Genomic DNA, 26,058 nt, shown 5'->3' with positions numbered 1-26,058 from the left:
AATTTCATTTCCTCATATTGGATGCCTTTTCTTTCTAAAAGCTCTGCTATGTGAATAACAGCAATGAAAAGACATACTTGTACTATCCATGATCTTAGAGGAAATGCTTTCCACTTTCCCTCTTGGAGTATGACATTGGCGACAGTTTTGCATACATAGCTTTCAGTAGTTGAGGCAGGATCTTTCCATATCTCACTTGTTGAGAGCTTTTATTATGAAGAAATGTTGGATGACGGAACTAGTAGTTCCCTCCCCAACCTGCCAGTAATGGGCATCTGAATGCGGTATGGTGGGGGAGCGCCCGCCTGCAGTCCTGGCATTTAGCAGGAGTCCCTGTGCAGCTGACCACACCTTTAGTCTCAGAGGGCAAGGGCTCCACCCTCTTGGTTCTTGAGGGCAGTGTCCTCCATTCTCCTCCTTGTCCCAACACTTTTCTCTTGCAGGGCACCCGGCGGACTTCAGTCACAGTTGTTCTGCTGTACGGTGTAGGGGTCATGAGACAGTGACCCACAAGTGAATGTGGTGGAGTGTCTGTGGAGTCCTGGAGGCAGGAATACGCAGGGGGTCCTGATACCTAGAGCAGCCCAGACAGACGACAGATCACTGCTCAAGATGGCTCCTAGCTACAGCACTCTGGGGGTTTCACAGGGAGATATCGAGAGATCCTTTCCCAAAGCAAGGATACCGAGCAGATTTCAGATCACTTATCTAAATGAGCTGCAAGCACATGAGGATTGAAACTTTTCAGTATTTAGGATTGTCAGCATCCATACTGGTTGAGTTTTCTAGGATTTATTATTTATTTTTATTTTTTGGTGGGAGGTGGTACCGAGGATTGAACTCAGGGGCGCTCAACCACTGAGCCACATCCTCAGCCCTATTTTGTATTGTATTTAGAGACAGGGACTCACCGAGTTGTTAAGAACCTCGCTTTTTCTGAGGCTGGCTTTGAACTTGGGAGACTGACCTCCCAAGCCGCTGGGATTACTGGTGTGCGCCACTGTACCCAGTGGACTTTTTCCACTCTTACCCCATATTAGCAGGACTCCTGTCTGCAGACACACATATACCAGGGTATTTTGTTTTTCTTACTATACTGTTATTCTTAAGTCTCTAAATCTTTCAGGTTTCAGTCTTTAGCTGCTTTTCAATGTCTCTCCTCAATGCTCATCTCAAAAATGCAGCCATATATCTATTACTTTAGTTCATCTTTCTGGAAAATGTTGTGAGTGATAAGTGCCTTTTCTTCAGCCAATTTGAATCAGGAATAACCAGGGGGAAAAAACCACAAGGGATTTTTATATATTGATCTTATTATCCCATAATTTTACTTCTAGGGGAAGTGGTTTAGCAGTTCTGAGATTTCTGGTGGAAGAAGTTTGGTGGTTCTCTCTATATGAGAGTTTTTTGGTAACAGTGACAAGTTAACTTTTTCCATTCCAGTATGGATCCTTTTTTCTGTCTTGTCCAATTTCTCTGACTAGGACTTGCAGAACTCTATTGAGTAGAAGTGGTGAGATTAGGCATGCTTGCTTTGATCTTAAAATTTTCAGGTTTTCACCACTGAATACAATATTAACTGTGGGCTTCTCACATATTGACTTAATGTTGAGGTGATTCCTTACACATCTAATTTTTATTGTTTTTTTTCCAAATACTTTTTCTGCATCTATTGAAATGATCATAGGGTTTTATCCTTCATTCTGTTAAAGTGTTTTTTTTTCCATTTATTAGTTTCCATATGTTGAACTACCCTTACATCCCAGGGATAAATCCCACTTGATCACAGTGTTTTCAGTGTACCGTTTTAATCCATTGACTTATATATTGATAGAGATTTCTGAATAGCTGTCCATCAGGAACACTGGCCTGTAATATTTCTTCTATTGTAGTGTCCTTATATAGCTTTGGTATCAGAGTGATGCTGGTTTCATAAAGTACACTTGGTAATGTTCCCTCCTCTCTAAGTTTTTGGAACAGTTTCAGGAAGACCAGATAATTCCTTTTAAAATGCTCGGTAGAATTCAATCATATATCCATCCTGTCCTGGGCTTTGCTTTGAAGGGAAATTTCTGATTACTGATTCTGTCTCATTACTTTGAATCTATTCAAATTCTCTACTTCATGATTCAGTCTTGGTAGGTTTATGTGTCTGGAAATTTATTCATTCCTTTTAGGTGATCCAATTTGTTGGCATATAATTTTCTATAGCAGCATCTTATGATCCTTTGTATTTCTGTAGTATCAGTTGTAATGTTCTCTGACTCTATAATTTTATTTGAGCCCCCTTTTTTCTTAGATAGGATGAAGTTTGTTACTTTTATCTTTTCACAAAACTTTTTTTTTCCTTTTTGGTACCAGAGATTGAACTCGGGGGCACTTGACCACTTGACTACTGAACCACATCCCCATTTTGTATTTTCTTTAGAGACAGGGTCTCACCAAGTTGCTTAGCACCTCACTTTTGCTGTGATTGGCTTTGAACCTGTGATCCTCCTGCCTCAGCCTCATGAGCCACTTGGATTACAGGCAAGCATCACAGAACTAATTTGTTTTGTAGCTCTTTTAAATTATCTTAGGGTCTATTTCCCTTATTTCTGCCCTCATAAATATTTTCCTCCTTCTCATGACTTTGGGCTTAGTTTATTCTATTTTTAGTGCCTTGCAGTGTAGAGTTAGTTGGTTCATTTGACATCTTTTTTCCTAATGTAGACTTTTTTAAAAATATATTTTTTTTAGTTGTAGATGGACACAATGCCTTCATTTGTTTATATGTGGTGCTGAGGATTGAACCCAGGACCTCACACGTGCTAGGCGAGCGCTCTACCCCTGAGCCATAACCCCAGTCCTTAATGTAGGCTTTTATCATTACGAACTTCCCTCTAAATGCTGCTTTTGCTGCATCCCACAGGGTCTGGTGTAGTCTGTTTCCATTTCCTTTTGTCTCAAGAGACTCTCGATTTTCTCTGACCCACTGATCATTCAGAAGTATGCTGTTACTGTCCACACACTTGTAAATTTTCCAAAAATTTCCCTGTTAATGCTTCAATTTTGTGCTACTGTAGTCAGAAAAGATACTGGACACGATTTCAATCCTCTTAAACTTGTTAAGACTTGTTTTGTGGCCATACATTACATACATCCAGGACAATGTCCAGTGTACACTGTTGAGAATGTATACTCTGTTGTATGGAACGTTTGTATGTCTGTTGGGTCCCTTGTTCCACAGTATCATCCAAGTCCACCATTTCCATATTGATTTTCTTTCTGGATGATTTGCCCATTGTTGAAAATGGGTTTCTGAAGTCCCCTACTACTATGGTATTGCTGTTGGTTTTTCCTTCCATTTTGTTAATATTTGCTCTACATATTTAGGTGCTCCAATGCTGGGTGCCTATATATTTACAATAATTATATCCTCTTCTTGAATTGACCCCTATAACATAATACATTAATCTTTCTGATCGATGACAGATTTTTGACAGAAAGTATATATTAAGTATAGCCACCTCTGCTCTCTTTTGGTTACCATTTACATGGAGTGTATCTTTGTTCATCTCTTCATTTTAAGTCTTTTTCCTTAAGACTAATGTAAGTTTCTTGCATGTCATTGGATCTTGTTTCTTTAAGCTATTCAGCCACTCTTTCTTTTGATTGGAGGATTTATTCCATTTACAATAAAGTAATTGTTAATAGGTAAGGACTTACTGTGGCCTTTTGTTAATTGTTTTCTGTTTTGTAGTTTGTTCCTTTTCCCCAAACTTTCTGCCTCACTGCCTCTCTCTCTTTATGCTGCATCTTCATCTCTCCCCTTTCCATTTCCTTACACTTCTATGAGTGGCAGCCAGGCTAAGAGGCCCAGTGTTTCCTAGGTGCCAGTGTGTGCCTGGCAGCAGCTAAACTGTAGAATGATAAAGGTGAACAAAAGAAAAATCCCTAAGCTTATGAACTTAAAAAGATGCAAACAATTCCAATAAGATATAGGGAGGGTTAAGGTAATGCTTACAAAACAAAGCTTGGCAAAACCGGAACGGACCCCCAGGCCAAATCCAATTTGCATCCGATTTTGTAAATAACATTTGGTAGAAGCCTGCTTACTGGTTTAAATCTTGTCTGCACCTGATTTTGTGCTACAACTGTGGAGTTAAATAGCTGCAACAGAAACCATATGCATTCAAGAAGCAAAAATATTTGCTATCAGTGTACTTTATGGGAAAAGTTTATCAATTCCTGCTCTAGGTCATCACTTGAGTTTTCCTACATGTTTAAAGGGAGACCTGGCAATTCTTATGAGTAATCTGATTTCAAATGTCAAAGCAAAATATAAACAAAATATCTCCCATCCTTTGCCAATGGAGACATTAAAGGGAAAGGCCATCACAAACTAACACTTTCCTTCATGGCTTTTTAAAAAATGGTTTGCTTCAAACCACCAGTCTCCAAATACAACTTTTTGTCTATACAAACCAACAACAAAAAATCACTTACCTATTTTCTGTGTAGAATCTTCAGGAGTTAAAAAGGAAGGGCTACGCTGGGGTTCAGTTTCAGAAATTTTTGGAAGTGTGGCATTTTGCCTATCAATGTCTTCCCGTACTGGTGACAGAAGTTTAGCCTAACATAATGACACCTTTGTTAAGTATGAGCATTCATAACCACTGAAAACTTTATCCAAAAAAATCCCAAGACATTTTCAATATCCTTTTAAGAAGTTAGGTATTGGATTTACTGCATTCAAAAGTAAACACAAAGACCAGGAAATTTCAGAATTATAAGAACAGTTAGGTCATACTTCAACTGATAAACTCTAAATCGATGCTTTTCAGAGTGTGGTCCAGATCAAGAGCATCATCAACACACAGGAACTTGAAAGAAATGCAAATACTCAAATGCCACCTATGACCTACTCAATAAGAAATGCTGGGGATAGGACTGAGAAATCTGTCTTAACAAGTCATCCTAGTTTTTCTGATAGCCACTCAAATTTGAGAACCACTGTTCTGAATCAGGGTTTGGCAAAGTACAACCCACAGTCTATTCTTCTAAATAAAGTTTTATTAGAACACACTATGCTGTTAATTTCCCTATCATCTATGGAACCGTTCTGGCTACAAAGACAGAGTTGGGTTATTGCTAGAGACTGTATGACTCACAAATGTCCAAATATTTACTATCTGGCCCTTTACAGAAAAGTTTGACAACTATGCAGTCTATACTCTACCTCATATGACAGACAAAAACCAACCACTAAGATAATTATTCTTTTACTGCAGCACAGGAAAATATATTTTAAGTGGAAAGTCCACAAGACCCTCACTGAACATCAGCCTAGACTTTACCAGTTGCATAGCTTGGATTTAAGAATTCTTAAATCTGTGATGTTTCTTTGGTGCTTATTTAAAACCAAAGCCATATTTACTAGATAATCTATTCTTTTGGGCCATTTCATTATTTTGGGTTGAATGAGTCAACAAATAACCAACTACAATCAGCCCTCCATATCTATGGGTCCCACATCCACAAATTCAACCAATGGCCCATCAAAAATACTGAAGAAAACACTGCATTTACTCAATCTATACATCAACTTTCCCCCTAGTCACCATTCTCTGAACTAGATAGTATAGTGACTATTTGCATAGCATTTACAATGCATTAGGTACTATGAGGAACCTAAATATGATTTAGAGTATATAGAAGGATATGCCTAGATAAGTAAATACTATGCCATTTTATGAGGAATTGAGCATCCATAGATTTTGGTCACCAAAGAGTTCTGGAACCCATCCCTCATGGATTCCAAGGGAAAACTGTACCTGCTCTGGCTCAAAAGTTTACACTCTATCCTGAATGACTTGAGAATCAACATGTACTTAATGCAGCACGCAGCTGGAGCTGCGACCAGAGCATTTGCAGTTTATTGAGTTTCTGCACCAGCAGGCAGGGTGCCACGGAGGCCTCAATCATAGCAGTGGCTCCTCATAAAACCCTATGTCCGTGGTCATGGACTCTGTAGTCTATACACCCCTCACACGACAGACAAAAACCAACCACTAAGCAAAGAATAACTCGGCTGACAAGAGGCAAAATGTGGCTTTGAATTGGTCCAGAGGACACTGGCATCCATACTTTTAACTCCTTGGTATAAAACGAGGATAAGTGAAATTTTAAAACCCCAAGCGTTTGTTCAATATTTACATAAGCCTGAAGGCACGTGAACCACTTGCAAAAGGAAGATTTATATGCTTTATAAAGCTTTAGAAGCAATATAAGCAATATAAGAAACTGAAAACTATAGGAGGAATTAAACCAATTTACTTCAAAACAAATTCAAAAGAGCAAATATCTAGGGGAATTCAGAATAGCCAAGGTTTTGGGTATCCTATATAATATTTAACAATATTTGTAAATAATGGGAAAAAAAGATCCTAAACTTTACCTATGATTCATACTAAATGTTTGGAAGCCCTTACAGGTTTTCAGGTTTTTTTTTTTTTTTGCAGTACTCAGTACTGAACCCAGATGCACTCCACCACTAAGTGACATGCCCAGCCCTTCTTTTTATTCAGGGTCTTGCTAAGTTGGCCCAACTGGCCTCAACTTTGCAATCCTCCCGTCTCAGCCTTCTCAGTAGCTGGGATTACAGGTGTGCACCACCACGATTCTTGCAGTTTCTATTGGCAGAAGTGGATATAACAGCAAACTTCTGGTTCATTATTCTCATATTGCTGAAGTATTTTGAGAAAAAAAAAAAATGTCGTGTAACCCATTAGGGCCCAGGGCAGTCCAACACAATTTACTTACTTGATCTTTCTCATGGTCACTGCCACTACTGAAAAGGAAATGTGGCAAGACTAAAGAACAAAAGAAAATAAGCATACAGTGGGTACATTTAGTTATGAGACACACAGAGGTCCATTTCTCCCTCTAATGACACAGGCCACTGCTAGAGCTATTCCCACTCTGAGCACCTGCTCGCGTGTCTGCTCTTAAATACTTCTGCAATGATTCCACCTTGTTCCTCACCACCTCGTGTGAACTCCTGCTCCAAACACCGTCCCTGAACATCACCCTCACTTCCTGGGTGCATTTTGGTGGGTTTTGTTTTTTTTTTACCTAAAAAAGCTTCCCCTTCTCAGCCCTTCACACCCCACTCCTTTCCCAAGGCTTAGCTCAAGTCCTTCCCACCTCGTACTTAAAAGTGGCTCTAGCTCTTATGAGGCCCCCCCAGCTCAACTCCTGACTTTTAATAACTTCTAGTTAACTCCATATTCTTTGTTTCATGTACATATATTTTTCCTTTCTGGTGTGATTGTAAAATGGAAAAGAGGGGCCCGTAATCATATTTGTTACCATCCCCCACACTGAAAAAAATAATAGCTGCCGATTGACCTGAGAAGTGACCCAAAAGATGGCAAGCAAAGGTACCTCTTAAACTGCTTCTGACTCTAGTTTTACTCCTACTGGAATATGGCTTTAGGGATTTCCTTTTGTGGTTACTGCTCCAAGATTGTTCACTGGTAGAAGAACTTGAATCTTGATTACTCTCAGAGAAAAGATGTTTCCTGTAATTAAACTTTTACAAACACAGAGGCTAAATAACTGGCCAAGGGGGGCCAGTGCCCTTGACGTACAGTTAATCCTGTTACTACACACATATTAAACATTGTGCTTAGGCATCAGAGAAGGAAGTCCTTCTGGAAGACGTGGCTCCCTCCCATCATAAAAATGTGCAGAAGGGAGAGAAAAAAGAATTATTCCATTAGTGAGTTCCAACCCTGCTGCTGCTGTAGAGGATGGCACATAATTTTTAATCAAGTATCTGCACTTGAAGAGATGTTAGCTGTTCAAAAGCAAATGCACCCAATATTGGCCAGCTTCAAAGCATAAACTCAAACGACAAAACAAAGTACACACATGTGTAAACACACACACACACACACACACACACCCCTTTTTATTTTGCAAAGACATGGTTCTCTATGCCTTAGAAGAGCTGAAACCAACCAGGAGGATCATTTCTATAGAAAACAAAGCATTTTGAAACTAAGACTAGACTATAATAGGTTAGTGATTTAGAATAAATTTGATCTTTTCTGGTGAGTAATTCAACTGTACTTTGATATTTATCTTTAAAAGCTTTTATAGTTTTTGAGCTTCTAAAATAAATGCTATGATGAAAATATGTTTACGCTCCATTTTAAAATTGGTTTTGATTTTAACAGAAAAAAATCCCACCCTATATGAGATTCGTGTTGGGTACCTCCAGGGGCTCTGTCCCCAAACCACTCTGCTTTTCCGGGGACCCACCACTCAGCTGCAACAACCATTCCCATCTGCGGTAAGGGGGGATTCTGAAGGATCCCAACATAGTAACTGGTAAAAAGTCTTCTCAAACAGGAAGCATCCACTGGAGGATATACCCACTATCTCAAATGACAAAATGCAGAATCATCTCCCGAGGCCACAACCAGGTTAGAACTGAACCAATGTCAGTTGCTTGTGATATCACCACCACGGCCCAGGGGTGAGGGTGGTTAGTTGTCCAGTTACCAAATAAATTCATTTGTAAGACTCCTTAAAATGTTTCGTGGTTCAGCATTTTGTAGAGGTCATTTTTAACTGAAAAAATTCGTGAATATGTCTGGTGCACCCCATGATGTTCTGATATATGAATCCACTGTGTAAGAGTTAAAATCTAATTAGCACATGCATGATCTCACATACTTTTAAAAAATGAGCATACCTAAAACCTATTCTCATAACACATAGTATACTTGAATTGCTATTAACTGTAGTCATTTTGAGATAAGACAGGCCTACTTTTTGTCTAATTGAAATTTTGTATCCTTTGATCCGTATTCTCCCCAACACCTCTGGCCCCTGATATCTATCATTTCCCTCCCTATTTCCATGAGTTTGACTTTTTAAAAATTCCACACAAGTGAGGCCACCCAGGATGTGCCTTTCTGTGCCTGGCTTATTTCACTCAACCTAATGTTTCTCATGCTCACCCACGCTGCCAGGAGTGACAGGATTTCCCTCCGTGAGGCTGAACAGTATTTTGTTGAGAACATACTCTACATGTTGGCCATGAATCCACGGACGGGCACCCACACTGGTTAGAGAAGGTGATTTCCAACAGGAACTTTCATGAGCCAGGCTTTTCTGCATCTTGCTCTTTATTTTTTAAAGGAGAACATGAACCACACTCAGTACTGTGCTTCCCAAAGCAAACGGCCAGTAATGGTGGCACTTGGATAGATGTCATTGGCACAGACATAAGGCATGCCATTCAGCAATGCTGACTCAGTGAGACATTTTGATTCTTTAACAGGTCTGATCTACTCAGGATAAGTTTTGAGTGCTTAAGACTTTTAAAAGTATATAACAAAGCAAGAAGGGGCCTAATGTAATTTAGGAAAAAAAATGGGGGACAAAGGTTTTAAGAGGGGAAGCCCCAAGGTGCATTTTTGGGAGAGCGCTCTGGCTGTGCATTTAAGTGCTGGCAGTCATGGAGATGCCACTCTCACCCGATTCTGTTGCTATGGAGCGAAGATGGTCCACCATGTCCCAGCTAACATGAGCGGGCTCTTTTCTGTTAAATAAGCACTTACTACAGTGGCAAAGGACTGACTGAGAGCATCTACCTTCAAATTGTCCACTATCTATTTGCAAACAACTAGGATTTAACGTGACAATGTTACCTTCTGCTGAGTTTTTTGACTGGGCTCACTTAATCTATCCAAACTGATGATCCTAGATATGGCCGATGGGCCTTTTCAGAGCTCACAGGGTAACCTGGCGATTTTCAAGCGCTATTCGCTACTTGCTAGAACACTGCTTTTCCATTTAAAATTGAAATAATTTCTTTTAAAATAAATTTTAGTTTAGAAAAACTGGTAACCAGGAATCATGCTATGGCACATTTTATAGGTGGCATGCAAGTAACTGAAATCTGGGGAGTACTACTTTAAAATAATCAAAGTTATTACATTACCGACATCCTTCTCCTTTGCTTTCTGCCACTCTCGAAAGCAGGATCTTCCCTAAAATAAAATATATCCAATGAATGGAACCGGTACGACCATCACCCTCTTCCTTCCCTTACTCCACCGCCCTTTGCCCGATTATGAACCCTGTGCATGGGGAGCATCCGTGCTGCAGACTGGCTTCTATTTTGCAGTCTATTCACAGATTCTCTGGAAGACAATGACTATTTACAAGAAAATAAACTTTGCTGAGTTCCTTGTCCGAGGCACACAGAGAAGAGGAAGGCCGAGCAGGATTGGCAAGGGTAGTAGCAAGCCAGTAGCAAGGCTGCAGAGTGTTCCTCCAGCCTGGCCTCCCCCGAGAGCCACCGGGGTGCTTTAAACAGATGCTGCACATTGAGCATCTCTCCAAAGCCGATTGTCCATCTGTAGGTCTTCCTTGGAGAATGTCTACTTAAGCCTTTTCCCTACTTTTTTACTTGGGTTATTATTATTATTAGCAGCTCTTGAGTTGTAGGAGTTCCTTCTATATTTTGACTATTCATTTATCAGCCACGTGGTCTATTATTTTTATTTTAAGGATGAGTGTTAGGATGTAAGGTTACTGCAAAATAACGATGGGAATAAAGAAGGATGCTGCCATGGAAAACAGTATGGAGGTACTCCCCCCAAATAAAAATAGAACTAGCATGTAATTCAGCAGTCCTACAAAGTGTACGTCCAAAAGGTACCGAGATCAGAAAGTGCCTGCACTTCAATGTTCGTTGCAGTATTATCCACAATGGCCAGAAGATGTGCTATGATTTGGGTAAGTGCTCCCCAAAGGCCTGCAAGTTAAAGGCTTGTTCAACATCCTGTGGTGCTAGGGATATGATAGAGGTGAGACCTCCTGGGAGTAAGCTAGGTCACTGGATGCATGCCCTAGAAAGCGATTTGGGGATCCCAGTCCTTTCCCCTTTCTCGTTCTCCAGCCACCATGAAATGAGCCAGTTGTCACTGCTGTATGCTCCTGCCATGATGTCCTTTGCCACAGGCCCCAAAGCAACAGAGTCAACCAACCATGGGCTGTAATTTCCAAAACTGTGAGCCAAAATAAAACCTTTCTTCTCTTTAAGTTGAAAAATCTCAGGCATTTATTTATTACAGTACCCTAAAGCTGACTAACACAAATTTGTGAACAACCCAACTATCCATGAGGAAAGCACGGATAAAGAAACCATAGCATACGCATGCACACACACGTGGGCACATATGGATACTACTCAGTCTTAAAAAAGGAAATCCTGCCACAGGTAATGGCATGGATGAACATGAAGAATTACACTAAGGCAAGCAAATCCCAAAAGCACAAGTACTACACACAATTCCAAACATACAAAGTATCCAAAATACTCATGCTTATAGAAACAGCAGGATGGCAGTTGCCAGGGATTGGGGGAGAAGGTAAATGCAAAGTTCCTATTAAATAGATGTTGTTTCAGTTGTTCAAAATGAGTACCTTCTAGAGATCTGCTGTACAACACTGCAATTTTGCACCATCATTGTCCAGCCAACCACTCATCTACTGCGCTTACTGTGCACATTCTAGAATTTCATGTAAATTCAAGTATACAATATGCACATTTTCTCATTTCTTCCATTGGGCATAATTACTTTGAGATTCGTTCAGGTCACATTCATGTCAATAGTTCATTCCTTTATTTCTGCATAGTATTTCATTGTGTGGATATACAGGTGCAGATTCCTAACCTGGAAACCCCAAGATGCTCCAAAATCCAAAACTTCCTGAGAGTCAATATGATGCTACACATGGAAAATTCCACACTGGACCTCAAGTGACAGGTCACAGTCAAACCACTGGTGACTGGTGTGCTAAGAATATTGAATAAGATTACCTTCAGGACATATGTATAAGTTATATATAAAAAATAAATTTGTGTTTAGACTTTGGATCCCATCCCCAGGATCTTTTGTAATGTTCAAATATTCCAAAATCCAGAGAACTCTGAAATATGAAACACTTTTAGTTCCAGACATTTTGGATAAAAGATAAAATGAATAAACACATGTTGGTACAGATTGTCTATTGAAGACATCCGAGTTTCTAATTTGGAGCTATTACAAAGAAAGCTGTCAAACACTCATGTCCGGGAAATTGCATGGAAATGGAAGGAGACCCTCATTGTTACACAAAATTACATATAAGAGGTTGTGAGGGGAAAGGGGGAAAAAAAGGGAGAGAATTGAATTACAGCAGATGGGGTAGAGAGAGAAGATGGGAGGGGAGGGGAGGGGGGATAGTAGGGGATAGGAAAGGTAGCAGAATACAACAGTCACTAATATGGCATTATGTAAAAACGTGGATGTGTAACCGATGTGATTCTGCAATTTGTATTTGGAGTAAAAATGGGAGTTCATAACCCACTTGAATCAAATGTATGAAAGATGATATATCATGAGCTTTGTAATGTTTTGAACAACCAATAAAAAAAAAAACAACACTCATGTCCATTCCTTTGCATGGAGATATACTGACATATCTCTTGGGAAAACACCTAGGATTGGAATACCAGGGCCACAGGGTAGGCCTATAACATTTTAGGAAAATACCAGAATACAAAAGTTCCAGGAGCCTACATAGTCACAAACTCACGGTGCAGACAGCCATTCTAATAGTGCAGTGCATCTTGCAGGCTTTAATTAACATTTCCCTAATAATTAATAACACTGAACAACTTCTCATGTGTTTCTCTGCTGTGTATTTTCCTTGGTAAAATAGCTGTTTAAATCTTTTGCCTCTCTTTTTACTGAGTTGTATTTTTACTATTGAAGTTTGATAATCAGTAATATTTCAGATACAAGTCTTTTACGAATATCTTCTCCAAGTGTGTGGCTTGTTTCTTGCTTCTTGCAAGAGTGGTTGATGAAGAGCCTACTTCATTATATAATTATAGAATATAATTATACTTCACATTGATGAAGTATAATTCACCAATGTGTTCTTGTATGGGCTACACGTTTGGTGTCATATCTAAGAAATCTTTGAAGTTTTAAAAAAAATATTTCATATTCATATAGGTCTCTAATCTATTGACAGTAATAAAGAAAGGTCATTTATTTTCTTACACATAGTATTCAACTGTTGTAGTACCATATGTTGAAGCACCTATCCTTTCCCTGCTGCATTATCTATGACAGAAATGCAAAGACAAACTGTCCACATATATTCGGACCTATTTCTGGACTTCCTGGTCTGTTTTGTTTATTAATCTTTATTTCAATACCACACACTCTTGATTTTTTGGTAAATCTTGAAACCAGGTAGTGTGTGAACTCTCCCACTTACTTTCTTTTTGAAATTTGTTTTGGCTCTTCCATGTCCTTTAAAGTTCACATGAAATTCAGAAATAGTTTGCTAATTTTTTTAAAAAAAGGCTGCTGGGATTTTCACTGGGGATTATATTGAATCCCTAGGTCAATGTGGGAAGAACTTGCATCTTAAAATTGAGCTTTTCATCTCATAAACAGTGAAATATGCCAATAGTGTATCTATCTCTCTACCTACCTAAACTTCTCTCAACGTTCTGTAGTTTTCTACTTGGGTGGCACCGAATGGATCTTACAAATCTTTTGTTGCTAGGAACGATGGCATGCCCCTGTGATCCCAGTGGCTTGGGGGGCTGAGGCAGGAGGATCACAACTTTGAAGCCAGCCTCAGCAACTGGGCGAGGCCCTAAGCAACTTAGTGAGATCCTGTCTTAAAAAATAAAAATTTTTACCACATGGCTCAGTGGTAAAAAAAACTCCCTTGGGTTAAATACCCTAATATAAAAGTAAATAAGGCTAAGGTAAATCTTTTGTTAAGTTAATCCCCAAGTATGTCATATGTTTAATATTATTGTAAATTATATTGCCTTTTTATTTCAATTTTTGGTTAATAGTGAAAATGATTTTTGTATATTGAATGTTTTTTCAATCTCAGATTCAATGTTTTGCAGCAGAAAAATACATCAAAGATACCCTAGCGATAATAGCAGAGGTCTACAGGTCCAGGAGAATCTGCCAACTCAAACAGAGAACTTCCCAAAATGCTTTTCTCCTTGGAATGAGGTGGCCAGAGGCAGGAAAGAGAGCAAAACCTAGACTATTAACTTGTAGTATTGACATACAATAATTAGCACAGTTTTTAGTTTCACAATTGCCAGGATGTGGAATCAACCTGTGTCCATCCAGAGAAAAACAGATGAAGAAAATATGGTGAGATACACAATGGAATAGTAGTCAGTCATAAAAGATGGAATTCTATCATTTTCAAAACATGGAGGACATTCTGTTATGTGAAATAAACCTAGCAGAGAAAGATAAACACTGCTGATCTCACTTATGTGTGGACCCTAAAACCACCATGGAAATAGAGGTAGTATAATAGTTATCAGAGGTGGTGGAGGTGGTGGGGGTGGGAGTGGGGCAAGGGGATGGGTAAAGGCAAAGAGATGTTGGGGAGAGATTGGCCAAAACTATAGCCAATATGAGGAACACCTTCTGGAGGCTACAGCACAGTTGGATGCCGATAGTTAATATTGTCACATTTTTCTATATATTTTTAGTTGTAGTTGGTCACACTACATTTTTATTTATTTTTATGTGGTGCTGAGGATTGAACCCAGCGCCTCACACGTGCTAGGTGAGCACTCTCCCGCCGAGCCACAACCCCAGCCCCCAGTGGTGCATATTTCAAAATAACTATAGGAGGTTTCTGAATGTTCTCACCAAAAAGAAGTGGTAGATGTTTTATGTGCATATGCTAGACACCATGATTTGATCATTCCATGATACATTTATAGAACTATCACTGTACCTCAACATGAACAATTAGTATGTGTCTATTAAGAACGATAAAACTTAAAAAGAAAAATCACTTACCTGGATTTGTTGTCTAAGTTAGGAGCCTGAATTGGAGTGGACGGTTCTTTTCCATCTGAAGAATACTCATGTTTTGAGGTAACTTCTAAGGAGAAAAAACAAAACCAAGAAGTGCTAAGCATCCTGAGTAAACATTTAAACAGACCTCTCAGGTCTTATGACAGATAAGACATATCAGACCTTGTTGCGTGTCATCCAGTTTCAGTTTCTCAGGTGATTTATCAGCTGTATTTTTGTGCTGCAGGAAAAAAAAATAACAATGATCTCTCTGAAGCCCCCTTTTGAAAGTCTATCGAAACCACTTCACACATCTTAAAAGGAGCATATCCACCAAGTATCAGGCTCTTTATTCATGAAGCATGGCTCCCAATGACTGTTGGCTCTTCCTAAAAGGTCACCTCCAATCTCAGGAAAGGATCTGCCACTACCAAAGAAACAGCACACACAGGTACACAGGGCAGCAGGAAGACAGACGGCATCAGCTGCTGGGACATGTGTATGACTTCCCAAGGAGCCTAATTGAAAGATGAGAGTTCACTGGGGAAAACGGTCTCTAGGTTTGTTTTTGTTTTGTGACTCCACCATCAGTGTGATACATTCATGTAAGAAAGTGAGGAATGAACTAAATAACTAAATATGCAAAGCAGGGGCTCCATGAAATCTTTTTTAAATTTCCTTTTTAACTGGCACACTAAAACATTAAAAATGTGTATGCTGAAGGTGTGTCATCTGCTGTTTTGATTCATGTATACATTGTAATGATCAGATCTAGTCAAACATGTCTATCTCCTCAAATACCATTTCTTTATGGTAGAAACATTCAAAATGCTTTTTTCTGGATTCTTGAAAAGTACAGTGCTATCTAAAGTCATCCCACTGTGAACCAGCACATCAGAACTCCTTGGTCCTCTCTAGCCATAACTTAGTACCCATTTTTAAACCCTACGAAGCCATACCTATGAATTTGCCATTACCTTCATTTTGTGGATGGGACGCCCCTAGAGCTATAATATGAATTTTTCCAAGTTCCTACAGCTAGTAAGTGAAGACCCATGTTGAACTCCAAACTCTGGACTCCTATTCCAGTCTCCAGGTCCCAAATGAATGAATTGGGCAGAGGCTAGTGGAGTTGTGCCTTTCTTAGGAGAGCAGAATTGAGCCAAAGGAGAGAACGCACAGACTCAGCAGACAACAATAATCTAAAGGGCATCATTAAAGCATCGGGAGATGGTTGACCAGGAGCTAATGGCCTGGTCATCAGGAGGCTCGGCACCCATTCCAGCTTCCTTCTGGACCCAGATCAGAACCTATCCCCAGCTCTGTGAACTCACGGGAGGCTCAGACTGGCCATTCAGGTGACGGTCATCTCCAGCACTCATGAGCTCGGCCAGGTTGGTGGATTCCTCAGCATGTTCTACTCATGTGGAGAAAATGACAAAATAATAACCATGCATGATGCCAACATGCTCTCCAAGGAATGTGCACCTCTGCTCCTCCACCATCCTCTGGCACGACTGGGTAGCAAGGTACTACCTCAGACCTCAAATGAGCAACCTGTGGGCACGTGGCAAGAAGCTCAAGGGAGATGGGATCAGAGCCCCCTTAGACCCTCCTCCTGCCGCCCAGCATCTGCTCTTTACCATCCCAGCCAACCCACAGGTGGCGCCGCCAGGTGGGGAATGATGGGAAGCTTGCAGCAGCTCTTCCCCCAAACTCTTTCTACTTCTATAACCACAGGTTTTCAGCGACTCCTTCCCAATAAGGCATCATCAGCACTTTCATAGAGAATTCAGAGTCAGAAAGTTGTTATTTCTCAAAATACCTGTTGCACTTTCTTGGCTAGGGAGAATCTCACGCTCTGCTTTCTCAAACTTACTAAGAAGTTCCGAGGCTATTTTCATCTGATCGGGCAACATCTGAAATGCAAGCCAAAAGCCACATGACCTTTAAAAGCAGTGGCCTTAAAAATAAACAGGAAAAAAAAAAAACTTGTAAAGGAAAACTTAAAGCTAGGAACATTGGAACACAGCACATGGATCAATGAGGAGCAGCTCGTCTTCAGTTGGCCCTCTCCTGAAGGATCTTTTTACCATTTCCAGCTTTCTATACCACCCTCCCTCCAGGACCAGCTCTGGCTGACCATTACCCTGCTCTCCACCACTCTCTCCTGACGCCTGTGGTTACAGGTTAGAAACCTGGTCCTAAGGGCAGCAATGCTGAGAGGTGTGATACCTCTGGGAGGTGGGATCACAAGAGCTCCATCCTCATGAATGGATTGACCCAGGCTTGGGTCAATGGGTATCCCAGCAGTGGCTGTGTTAGAAACACTGGGGTTCTCTCCAGCACACTGGCTCTATCTGGCCTGATGACACCCTGCAGCATATCAGAAAGCAAGAGGAAGGCCCTCCTTAGAGGCTGGGTGGAGACCAGCACCATATCATTTGGACTCCTCAGCCTCCAGAACAAGGAGCCAAAGAAACCTTTTCTCTACCAATTACCAGTCTGTAGTACTCAGTTATAGCTTGAGAGGATGTACTAAGACCATACCCTCTCCTTTCTCTAAGTTCAAGCCCTGGGTATCTTCTAATCCCTGCTTCACTTAAGGGTTGAGTCTCTAGAGACGAGTCTGCAGGGAGGCCCCCAACAGAGGATCCTCCAAACCCATCCCTTCCTTACAGGGGCTCATTATCCAGGGGCTTCATCTCACACATACCCCGACTCTTCTCCCAAAACATTTTACTCATTTTGCAAAATGTGGAAACATTTTGATGTTTTCCATAAGTAAAGGCAAACTTGGACCCATTCATCACGTAACAGAATGAAAGGGTTAATTTTTATTGATTCCGTTTCTCATTTTCTCCCATGAGATCGTCTTTTCATGGGGTCTTTGGAAATTCTTTGCAGAGCACTTCGTCATATATCAAATGCCTGCCTGTACAGCTCAAACTTAGGAAGTTGGCCCAAGACTTCTCCCATCAGACCTCTGACCTCTTAATGCCTACTGGCCATTACTACAACATTTTATATAATACATTTTTGTGAAATCTTGTCACAGATGTCTTGCCTTCCTACCAGCTAGGATGCTGATGGAGAAAGGCTCTTGCTCCTGTACATATGTAGGAAGCATTAGAGTCACAAGATAAAAAACCATACAAATCTAGAAGAGGCATAGACTATTCCACAGGGCAAGACGGGGAGTGGTTGGGGAAACACCCTAAGAAATCCTACTCCTAATGATTCTCCCTGGGGCCAGGTGGAGCTGAGAGCCCAGGAAGAGCCAGGAAGTCCAGTGGGTAGATACAGGACTCCAGGAAGAACCAGTGAGGAGGTGATGTCTCCTAGCAAAGCTTTCTACTGTCAGCAAGAGACAGACGGAGCATTTCAAGGTACAAAGAGGCTTCGTGTCCTATGTAGCTAAGACAATGTCACATGTAAAGGAGGAGATGGGATCAGAATCCAAAGCTCTCTACTCATTTCACATGACTTTCTAAAGACCAAGGCTTCTGCTGGACAAATCTTCACGTCAAAACCCAACCAGGACACCAATTTCTGAAAACCCTAGAAAGAAAATGAAGAGACATATGACACACTGCAAGAATTTCAAAGAATGAGAGAATGGAACTTGCCGCCTGTTTGTCTTCTCCCAAAGCTTGGACAGAAGTTTGGGATATACTGAACTGCAGATCAAAATGGATTTCTACTTTCATCACTTCTTTTTTGCTGATAATAATGGGATGCTTCAGGTAAATGATGAGTATTTTTATCTTCTCAGTTTCTAGTAAAAAAAAAAATATGGTATACCATGCACATCAGCATAATAAAGGGCTTAAAACTTTATATTCACAAATGATCACACTGGAGTATCAGCCAACTGTCTGGACTTCTCTGCAATGAGTCGAAAAGTCATTACTTTGAAATTTTTATTTACATACGCATACATGATTGGTTGATCTTCCAATAAAAGGAAGCAGCTTACTTTATCAAAGAAATCCAAAGTTTTTGTGAGAGCGTTTTGTTTATCCGGTAGCATTTTACTTCCAAAAACAATAAGCACAACATTTCTCTCTGGAACCCCACAAATTTCTAAAATACAAAATGAAGTCCCCCGTTTCTGATATGCAAAATGGAACAACCCACCTTCATTTCAATAGACTCCTTTTAAAAAGGGGCATCAGTGAGAAGACCATCTCAGGTGGAAGCCTCCTGGGCTCTCCTAGCAGGATGCCACTGACAAGTGGTAATTGGTTTTGGAGGAGAAAATTGCTCAGATCAAAATCCATAAAGTCCAAGCATAAGTTGCAGTAAGGACAGAGATAGAAGCAGCAGGAAAGAATGGAGTACAGTCTGTGAAAGAGCAGACTAAGCTAACCGCCACGTGTTGATGAGAATGGAGAGGGGAAAAGAGACACACAGGTCTAGAGCCGTGCCATGTGGACGGTGGAGAACTTGAAACCCAGCTCGTGCAAACGGAGATGCTCTGCAAGTGTGACCTCCACGCCAGACTGAGACGATTTAGAACAGGAAGGACAAAGGTTCTTTTTATTGATTTCACATTAATATTTTAAATACATTGGGTTAAAATACTATTGAAGTTAATCCACTTTTCAATTCAAGTGGCTACTAGAAAATTTCAAATATAAATATGTGGCTCACATTTGTTTTTTAGTTGTACATGACAGTGGATGTATTTTGACATACATACATACATGGAGTATAATTCCTGAGTCTTGCGGTCATACATGATGCAGAGTCACACTGGTCGTATATTTATATATGACCATAGGGAAGTTATGTTTGACTCATTCTACTTTCTTTCCCATTTCCATCTTGCCTCCCTTCCCCCCAGTTCCCCGTCCAATCTGGTGAACCTCCACTCCTTCCTCCCCCAATACCCCAGTATCTATCCACACATCAGAGAACAGTCAGCCTTTGGTTTTTGGAGATTGGCTTATTTCACTTAGCATGACAGGCTCCAGTTCCATCTATTTACAGGCAAGTGCCATAATTTCATTATTCTTTAAGGTTGAGTAATGTTCCATTATACGTATGTACCACATTTTCTTTATCCATTCATCTATTGAAGGGCATCTAGGTTGGTACTGTAACTTAGCTATTGTGATTTGAGTTGCTATAAACATTGATATGGCTGCATCACTGTAGCATGCCGGTTTTAAGTCCTTTGGGTTTTAGCTGAGGAGCGGGAAAACTGGGTCAAGTGGTGGTTCCATTCCAAGTTTTCTGAGGAATCTCCATACTGTTTTTCCAGTGTGATTGCACCAATTTTCAGTCCCATCAGCAATGTATGAGAGTACCTTTCTCCCTCCACATCCACGCCAACATTTATTATTGCTTGTATTCTTGATAACTGCCATTCTGACTGGAGTGAGAATCTCAGTGTAGTTTTAATTTGTATTTCTCTGATTGCTAGAGATGTTAAACTTTTTTTTCATATATTTGTTAATGATTCGTATTTCTTCTGTGAAGTGCCTGTTCAGTTCCTTTGCCCATTTATTGATTAGGTTATTTGTTTTGTTTTGGTGTTTAGCTTTTTGGGAGACTAATGCCTTATATAAGGTGCAGGTAGTGAAGAGTTTCTCCCATTCTGAAGCCCCTGCATCACATTTTATTTCTATGTATGGGGCAGTGTTGGTCTAGAGTCAAGGTCAGGGAATCTTCCCCAAATTCTGATCTTACTGGTTGTCTACTCCTCACTACAGAGTCTTTCTAAAACTCTGCTGCAAGAGTGGTTCAAAACCATCATCTGCCAAAATACATGTATTTTTAGCTAGCTGGGCTTTGGGGATCAACACAAACACATACGGGTCAGAAGAAATACCGAGGGCCACACCACGCTGCCAACATACCTGGCCGACTCCCCAGCCAGAAGGACTGTGTAGACAAGATCAAAGTCTCACTTGCAGAGTCTGTTAATCTTTGTTTTCCTCAGATATTAAAAAAAAAAATGGAAACACCCACTTTGTATTTACAAAGTGCCACACGGTATCTTGACAAAGTGTCACAGTAGTATTATGATCTATTAATAAAGTATAGAATATTCACTTTGGCAACTTAGTTATTGAAAACTATGAGTGTAGCAAAGTTCAGAGTTGAGGCATAAAGTCAGAAAAGCAATGTTAAGGGTACCCCAGTCAGAAACCCAAGGAAGTCCTTATTTACTATTATCAATGCCATCTTATACATCTTAAATTAACAAGTAGTTCCTAGATAAGTTTACTGTATAAGTTACTCCTAATTTACATTTATGATAACATCTAATTTAGAGATGCTCACAGGTCATATTTCACTTTTCACCCTGGCTTCCAGGAAGCTAAGCAGAAAATGTGGTCTTGGGCTGGGGTGGGCTCCAGAGGTAGAGCACTTGCCTAGCATGAATGAAAATATAGCCTTCTGTATTTTAAAAACCCAATTCAGGAAACCTGATCACGTATGGTTACAGCTGAGATGCTGAGCAAGATCACTCCATGCCATCTATCAAGTTGGGATGAAAAGTCAGTGAAGGAGGCCTAAGGTCAGGGGGTCAAAGGACTGAAATCAAAACACAAGAGGTGGCACAGATGCCTGTGAACTCATTTATCAGTTGTTACTGTGACTCTGTGGGAGAGGAAGACAGGTACCAAAACCATTTTTCCAAGTTGTGACTGGGAGCGGGGGCAGCGGCGGTTTGGGGGTGGCAGGACAACCCTACACAAAATAAAATGTTCATCCTAATCATTTGTGGTTTTTAATTTAAGTTAGCACATGCACACTGTTATACAACAGGATCTCCAGAACTTTTCCATCTTGCAAAATTGAAACTTGGTCCCCTTTGAACACCTGCTATCCATTTCTCCCTTCCCACAGCCCTGACAATGGCCAATCTGCTGTCTCTATGAATTTGACTACATTAAATACCCTCATACATTGGGATCAGTACTTTGCCATATTCAAATTGGCTTATGTCACTTGGCCTAATGACCTCAAGGTTCCTCTATGTTGTGGCAGGTGTCAGAATTTCCCTTTCCCAAAGCTGCATAACATGGTATACATGTGCACGTATGGGATATTTTATTTGATACCATTCATTCTTCACTGAACATTTAGGTTATTTTCACTTTTTAGCTGTTGTGAGTAATGCAGCTACGAACACAGATAAACAGTTCAACATTCTCCTTCCAATTCTTTTGCATGTCTATCTCAAAGTGAAATCACTGGACTATATATTGATAGAATCTTCTGGAAAAGTTACATGGTAGTTCTGCATTTAATTTTTTTTGGTTCTAGAGATTAAACCCAGGGCTGCTTTACCACTGAGCTACATCCCCAGCTCTATTTTGAAACAGGGTTTCGCTAAGTTGTTTAGGGTCTAAGTTGCTGAGGCTAGCCTCGAACTCAAGATCCTCCTGCCTCAGCCTCCTCAGTCACTGGGATTACAGGCATTCACCACTACATCTGGTGGCAGTTCTGCTTTTAATCTGGTGAGAACCATACTATGAGTTGAGAAAACTAGGCAAGCAGTTGAATCCCAAAGCCACAAAGCAAAGAAGTCATCAATGCTATGCCCCCTAAACCTTGCCTTGAGCACAATGAGCCTTCCACTGTACCACACAGCCTTATCTCTGCCCCATGAGATGACTGAAATCTGGTCTTAACACATACTGCAAATATAAACAAATACTGAGCTAGATGTGGAGGAGTTCTGAATTATTATCATCTTACCTATTACTCTGAAGTTAACAACTCCTTCCTTCAAAATTCTTACTGGGTCCCACAGAGCACTCTAGGGAAAGTAAATAGATGAAACTCATGAGCATATAACCCGTTTCTAAATACACTAAGCAGGTAGGTCTAATACGGGATTAAACCTGCTTACCTCATCATTGTGTATATAAAAAGTTACTCTCTGACTTCCGAGGTTGAAATCAATCCAAAATTTCTCTAATTTTTCATCTGCTGGTTTTCTCATCTGTAAGAGAATTTCGGCAAAAAAGTAATACACACAAAAAAAACTATGTTATAGGGTCAGATAAAAAAGTACTAATTAAAAAAAAATCTTATGCTTTTCCTAGAACAGCACTATCCTAATACTTTAGGGCCCCCTTTATTTCCTGATTAGTTTGTGCAAAACCAAGATCTCTGCTGTATATGACCAAGCCATTCCCAATAAAATCCCTATCCTTAGCACATTTAATAGATATTTTAAATGTCAGATGACCCTAGCTAGACAATTCTTCCTGGTGAGAATCATGAAGCCATCAGTTCTATGGTGAAGCAATGACAATCCATACAGCATATAGGGGGATACTTTTAGAAAGGGAGATGTGATTAAATCTGAAGAGTGATCTGTCACCTAAGCTACCATCTATTAGAATAAAGACTTAAGTTCAGACCATTTTTATTTTAACTGATAATTATAATATATGCTTTAGTAAAAATGGAGAAAAGAGACTCAAATAGTGTGGCACCTGCCTCCTAACTTCCCATTGGTCTCTTTCAATAGGCACTATTAGCAATGCCTTTGTCCCCTCTAGTTCCTGCCACAGGTTTTGCAGACAAGTGATCAGGAAGTTCAGGTTGAGCAGCCCTTATCCAAAATGCTTGTAACCCCAATGCATTTCATAACTTTTTGTATTTTGGAGCATTTGCAGGTATGTAGTGAGATTTCTTGGGGGCAACAACCTGAATCTAAACCCAAAATTCATTTACAGATCACATACACCTCATACATAGGTCACTTTATGCCCTGTCACATGTCTAAACCGATCAGGGTCACTCCAAGTGAATCTGGGGATTAAATATAAGACAGATTCAGAAAGTACCTTTTCTTGGGGCTCAGTGACTGCTCCTCAGCTGCAGCTCCCACCAGGGGGGCAAGGCAGGCAAGAAAGAGCAAGGAGCATGTGCTGAACCCTTTTATTGGGGAGAAGCCATTCAAATGAGGCAAGGGGTCAGGTTTCAGGGAGTGGAGTCTAGCTTCATGATGTCTTGCTGTCAGCAGGTTGACTGACATCTAGGAAGGCCACGCCCATCTCATGTGCTGTGTGGGGCTCATAGGCAGAGCGAGCAAAAAGACGCACATATTGCCCGCCCAAACAGAGGGGCAACGTTGGTTCAGTCCACCCTGTGTGCTCAATGCTCATAGTTCACACACACAGCCCATGGCTGGCTTGCCACATCTACACATACTCATTGCTCAAGGCTAACAGGCGGCTTGGTTCCTAAGTGGCAGCTCCTGACAATTTTATACAGTATTTTCAGTACACCGTGTTTTGACTGCATCAAGTGAAGTCGGATGCGGAATTTTCCACTTGTAAAGGTCACATGGATTCTGTGAGTTTTCAATTCTGGAACATTTCTGTTATTTGGATTAGGGATGTTCAACTGTATATATAAAGTTCTTATTCCCCAGTGATGGGGCAAACGCCAGACTTGCTATTCTACAGGCTGCTTTTCCAATAAATGGTATTGCTTAGACATCTTTTCATCACACATGCCCACTTTGTAATGGCTACAGAGCTGGATGAAGACCTCTGCTCCCAGTGTATGCCACCAGAAGCCAGCACAGGGGCCTGGTTGAAGCTGTTGGAATTCTGGAAGTCTTAGAGCCAAGTGAAGAGAGGAGACCTCAGACCACCAAAGGAAAACAGGCCAAAGTGGGATACAGGGATCAGTCGACCAATGTCTGTTCTAGAGAGAAGGAGTGTGAAGGGTATTCGCAAGCTCAAAGTTCAGCTCAAGAGATGAACACAGGCTCTGAGCTTAAAGAAGTTGTTAATGAGGACAATCTAAAGACGGGGTCAAGGAATCTGCAGCCGAGTCAAGGTTCTAAGGCCCCTGAAGGTTTCACCCTGCAAATGAGACACTGTAGGTCAGGGACCTTGAATAATGAAAGAACTTGTTCCTCTAGAGACTGAAGAAGGGGGTGAAAAGCAGCTGGTCAACCTTGGCTAGAAAGTGCAAGGTAGAAAGAAAGATAGTGTCAAGCACTTGTGATACAAAGGTACTTTCTCTATAGGGGTAGTTTGCACAATATTATACAATGACAAAGTAGAGAAAAGGAATATGGTCTCACTTGATCAGGAAAAAGGGAGGCATCAACCAGAGGAGAAAAAGTCCAGGCCTAAAGGATGTCACCCATCAATAGGGAAAAATAAGGCAAGATTCCTGTAATTGACATATGTACAGTATGGACCCTAAAACTCCTTTACCCAGTAGTAGCAGGAGAGCCCCTATGCTCACTGGCCAAGCATCATGTCATGGTCCAGCATGGATGATTTCAAAGTTGAGAACACTAGGAGAAATTGGCAACCTTTTTATAAAGCCCTTCTGAGTAACAACAATCTAACCTTGCACACCACCCTCACCCACCCACCGAGAAAAACAAACATACCTCATGCTCATCAGCAAAAGCAGCAATACACGGAAATGAATAGACCCTGCAAAACACCCCACCATTAAAAATTAAGGATGGACCCCACACACAACCTACAAACGTTTTGCAACAAGCATCTATAACTAGGGTGTGTCATTAAGTCTCCTCATATAGAGAACAGTAGGGGGTTTCAACCCTGCAAATAGAAATCTACTCTCAAGCTGGACAGCTCACTAGTACTATAATTCAGCCAAATTATTCTGAAAGATCCTAAAGAAAGGGGTGAATTTAACAACCCTTGTCTCATCAAGGATGTAACTGTCCATGATATATGAATCCCCAGTGACCTCAAGTCTATATGACCTTGCTCTTCATAAGATCTACAGACTCACTCAAGGATGTCTTGATAAAAATAAATATGCAAAGTCAAAAAACACGCTAAAGGCAGATAATTTTTTAAACACTCAAATGAGCCACTAGGCATAAGGGATCTGATCATCTTAGGTTTCTAATCAGTGAGCCACAAATTTGTATTAATAACTGGATCCTATATCTAAAGTGAAACAGATCCTATTCTTGTAAAATATTAGACATTTCTAGAAAGTAATTAGTCAAGAAAACAGTACACAGAGAAACATCTTACCTTCTTTTCTCACCAAGTCTGTTGTTGAGGTGATTGAGAAAGAGTCGACTATCCTTTAAAATAAATAATGGCAAGTTTTATTTTTTAAAAAAATCAAAATATCTTCTTTAACCAGCAGGCAGAGGCCAGTG

The 26,058-nt window shown here is 40.4% G+C and overlaps 1 protein-coding gene across 1 annotated transcript in view; it reads right to left on the bottom strand.

Moving 5' to 3' along the window:
- Positions 1-26,058, bottom strand: part of Sycp2l (synaptonemal complex protein 2 like) — a 106,511-nt gene that overhangs the window by 48,067 nt on the left and 32,386 nt on the right. The window contains exons 11-23 of the mRNA XM_071613860.1: positions 25,928-25,980; positions 25,303-25,348; positions 22,786-22,878; positions 22,632-22,692; positions 18,542-18,690; positions 16,738-16,831; positions 16,247-16,329; positions 15,096-15,153; positions 14,916-15,000; positions 10,001-10,049; positions 7,429-7,576; positions 6,805-6,854; positions 4,489-4,615 (exon numbers count right to left, since the gene is read on the bottom strand). Coding sequence (XP_071469961.1) covers positions 4,489-4,615; positions 6,805-6,854; positions 7,429-7,576; positions 10,001-10,049; positions 14,916-15,000; positions 15,096-15,153; positions 16,247-16,329; positions 16,738-16,831; positions 18,542-18,690; positions 22,632-22,692; positions 22,786-22,878; positions 25,303-25,348; positions 25,928-25,980 — 1,096 coding nt within the window. The remainder of the gene's footprint in view (positions 1-4,488; positions 4,616-6,804; positions 6,855-7,428; positions 7,577-10,000; positions 10,050-14,915; positions 15,001-15,095; positions 15,154-16,246; positions 16,330-16,737; positions 16,832-18,541; positions 18,691-22,631; positions 22,693-22,785; positions 22,879-25,302; positions 25,349-25,927; positions 25,981-26,058) is intronic.

This window comes from Marmota flaviventris, chromosome 6 (assembly GCF_047511675.1).
Source record: "Marmota flaviventris isolate mMarFla1 chromosome 6, mMarFla1.hap1, whole genome shotgun sequence".
In the NCBI taxonomy this organism is placed as follows: domain Eukaryota; kingdom Metazoa; phylum Chordata; class Mammalia; order Rodentia; family Sciuridae; genus Marmota; species Marmota flaviventris.
This window is presented reverse-complemented; position numbering and strand designations above follow the sequence as displayed.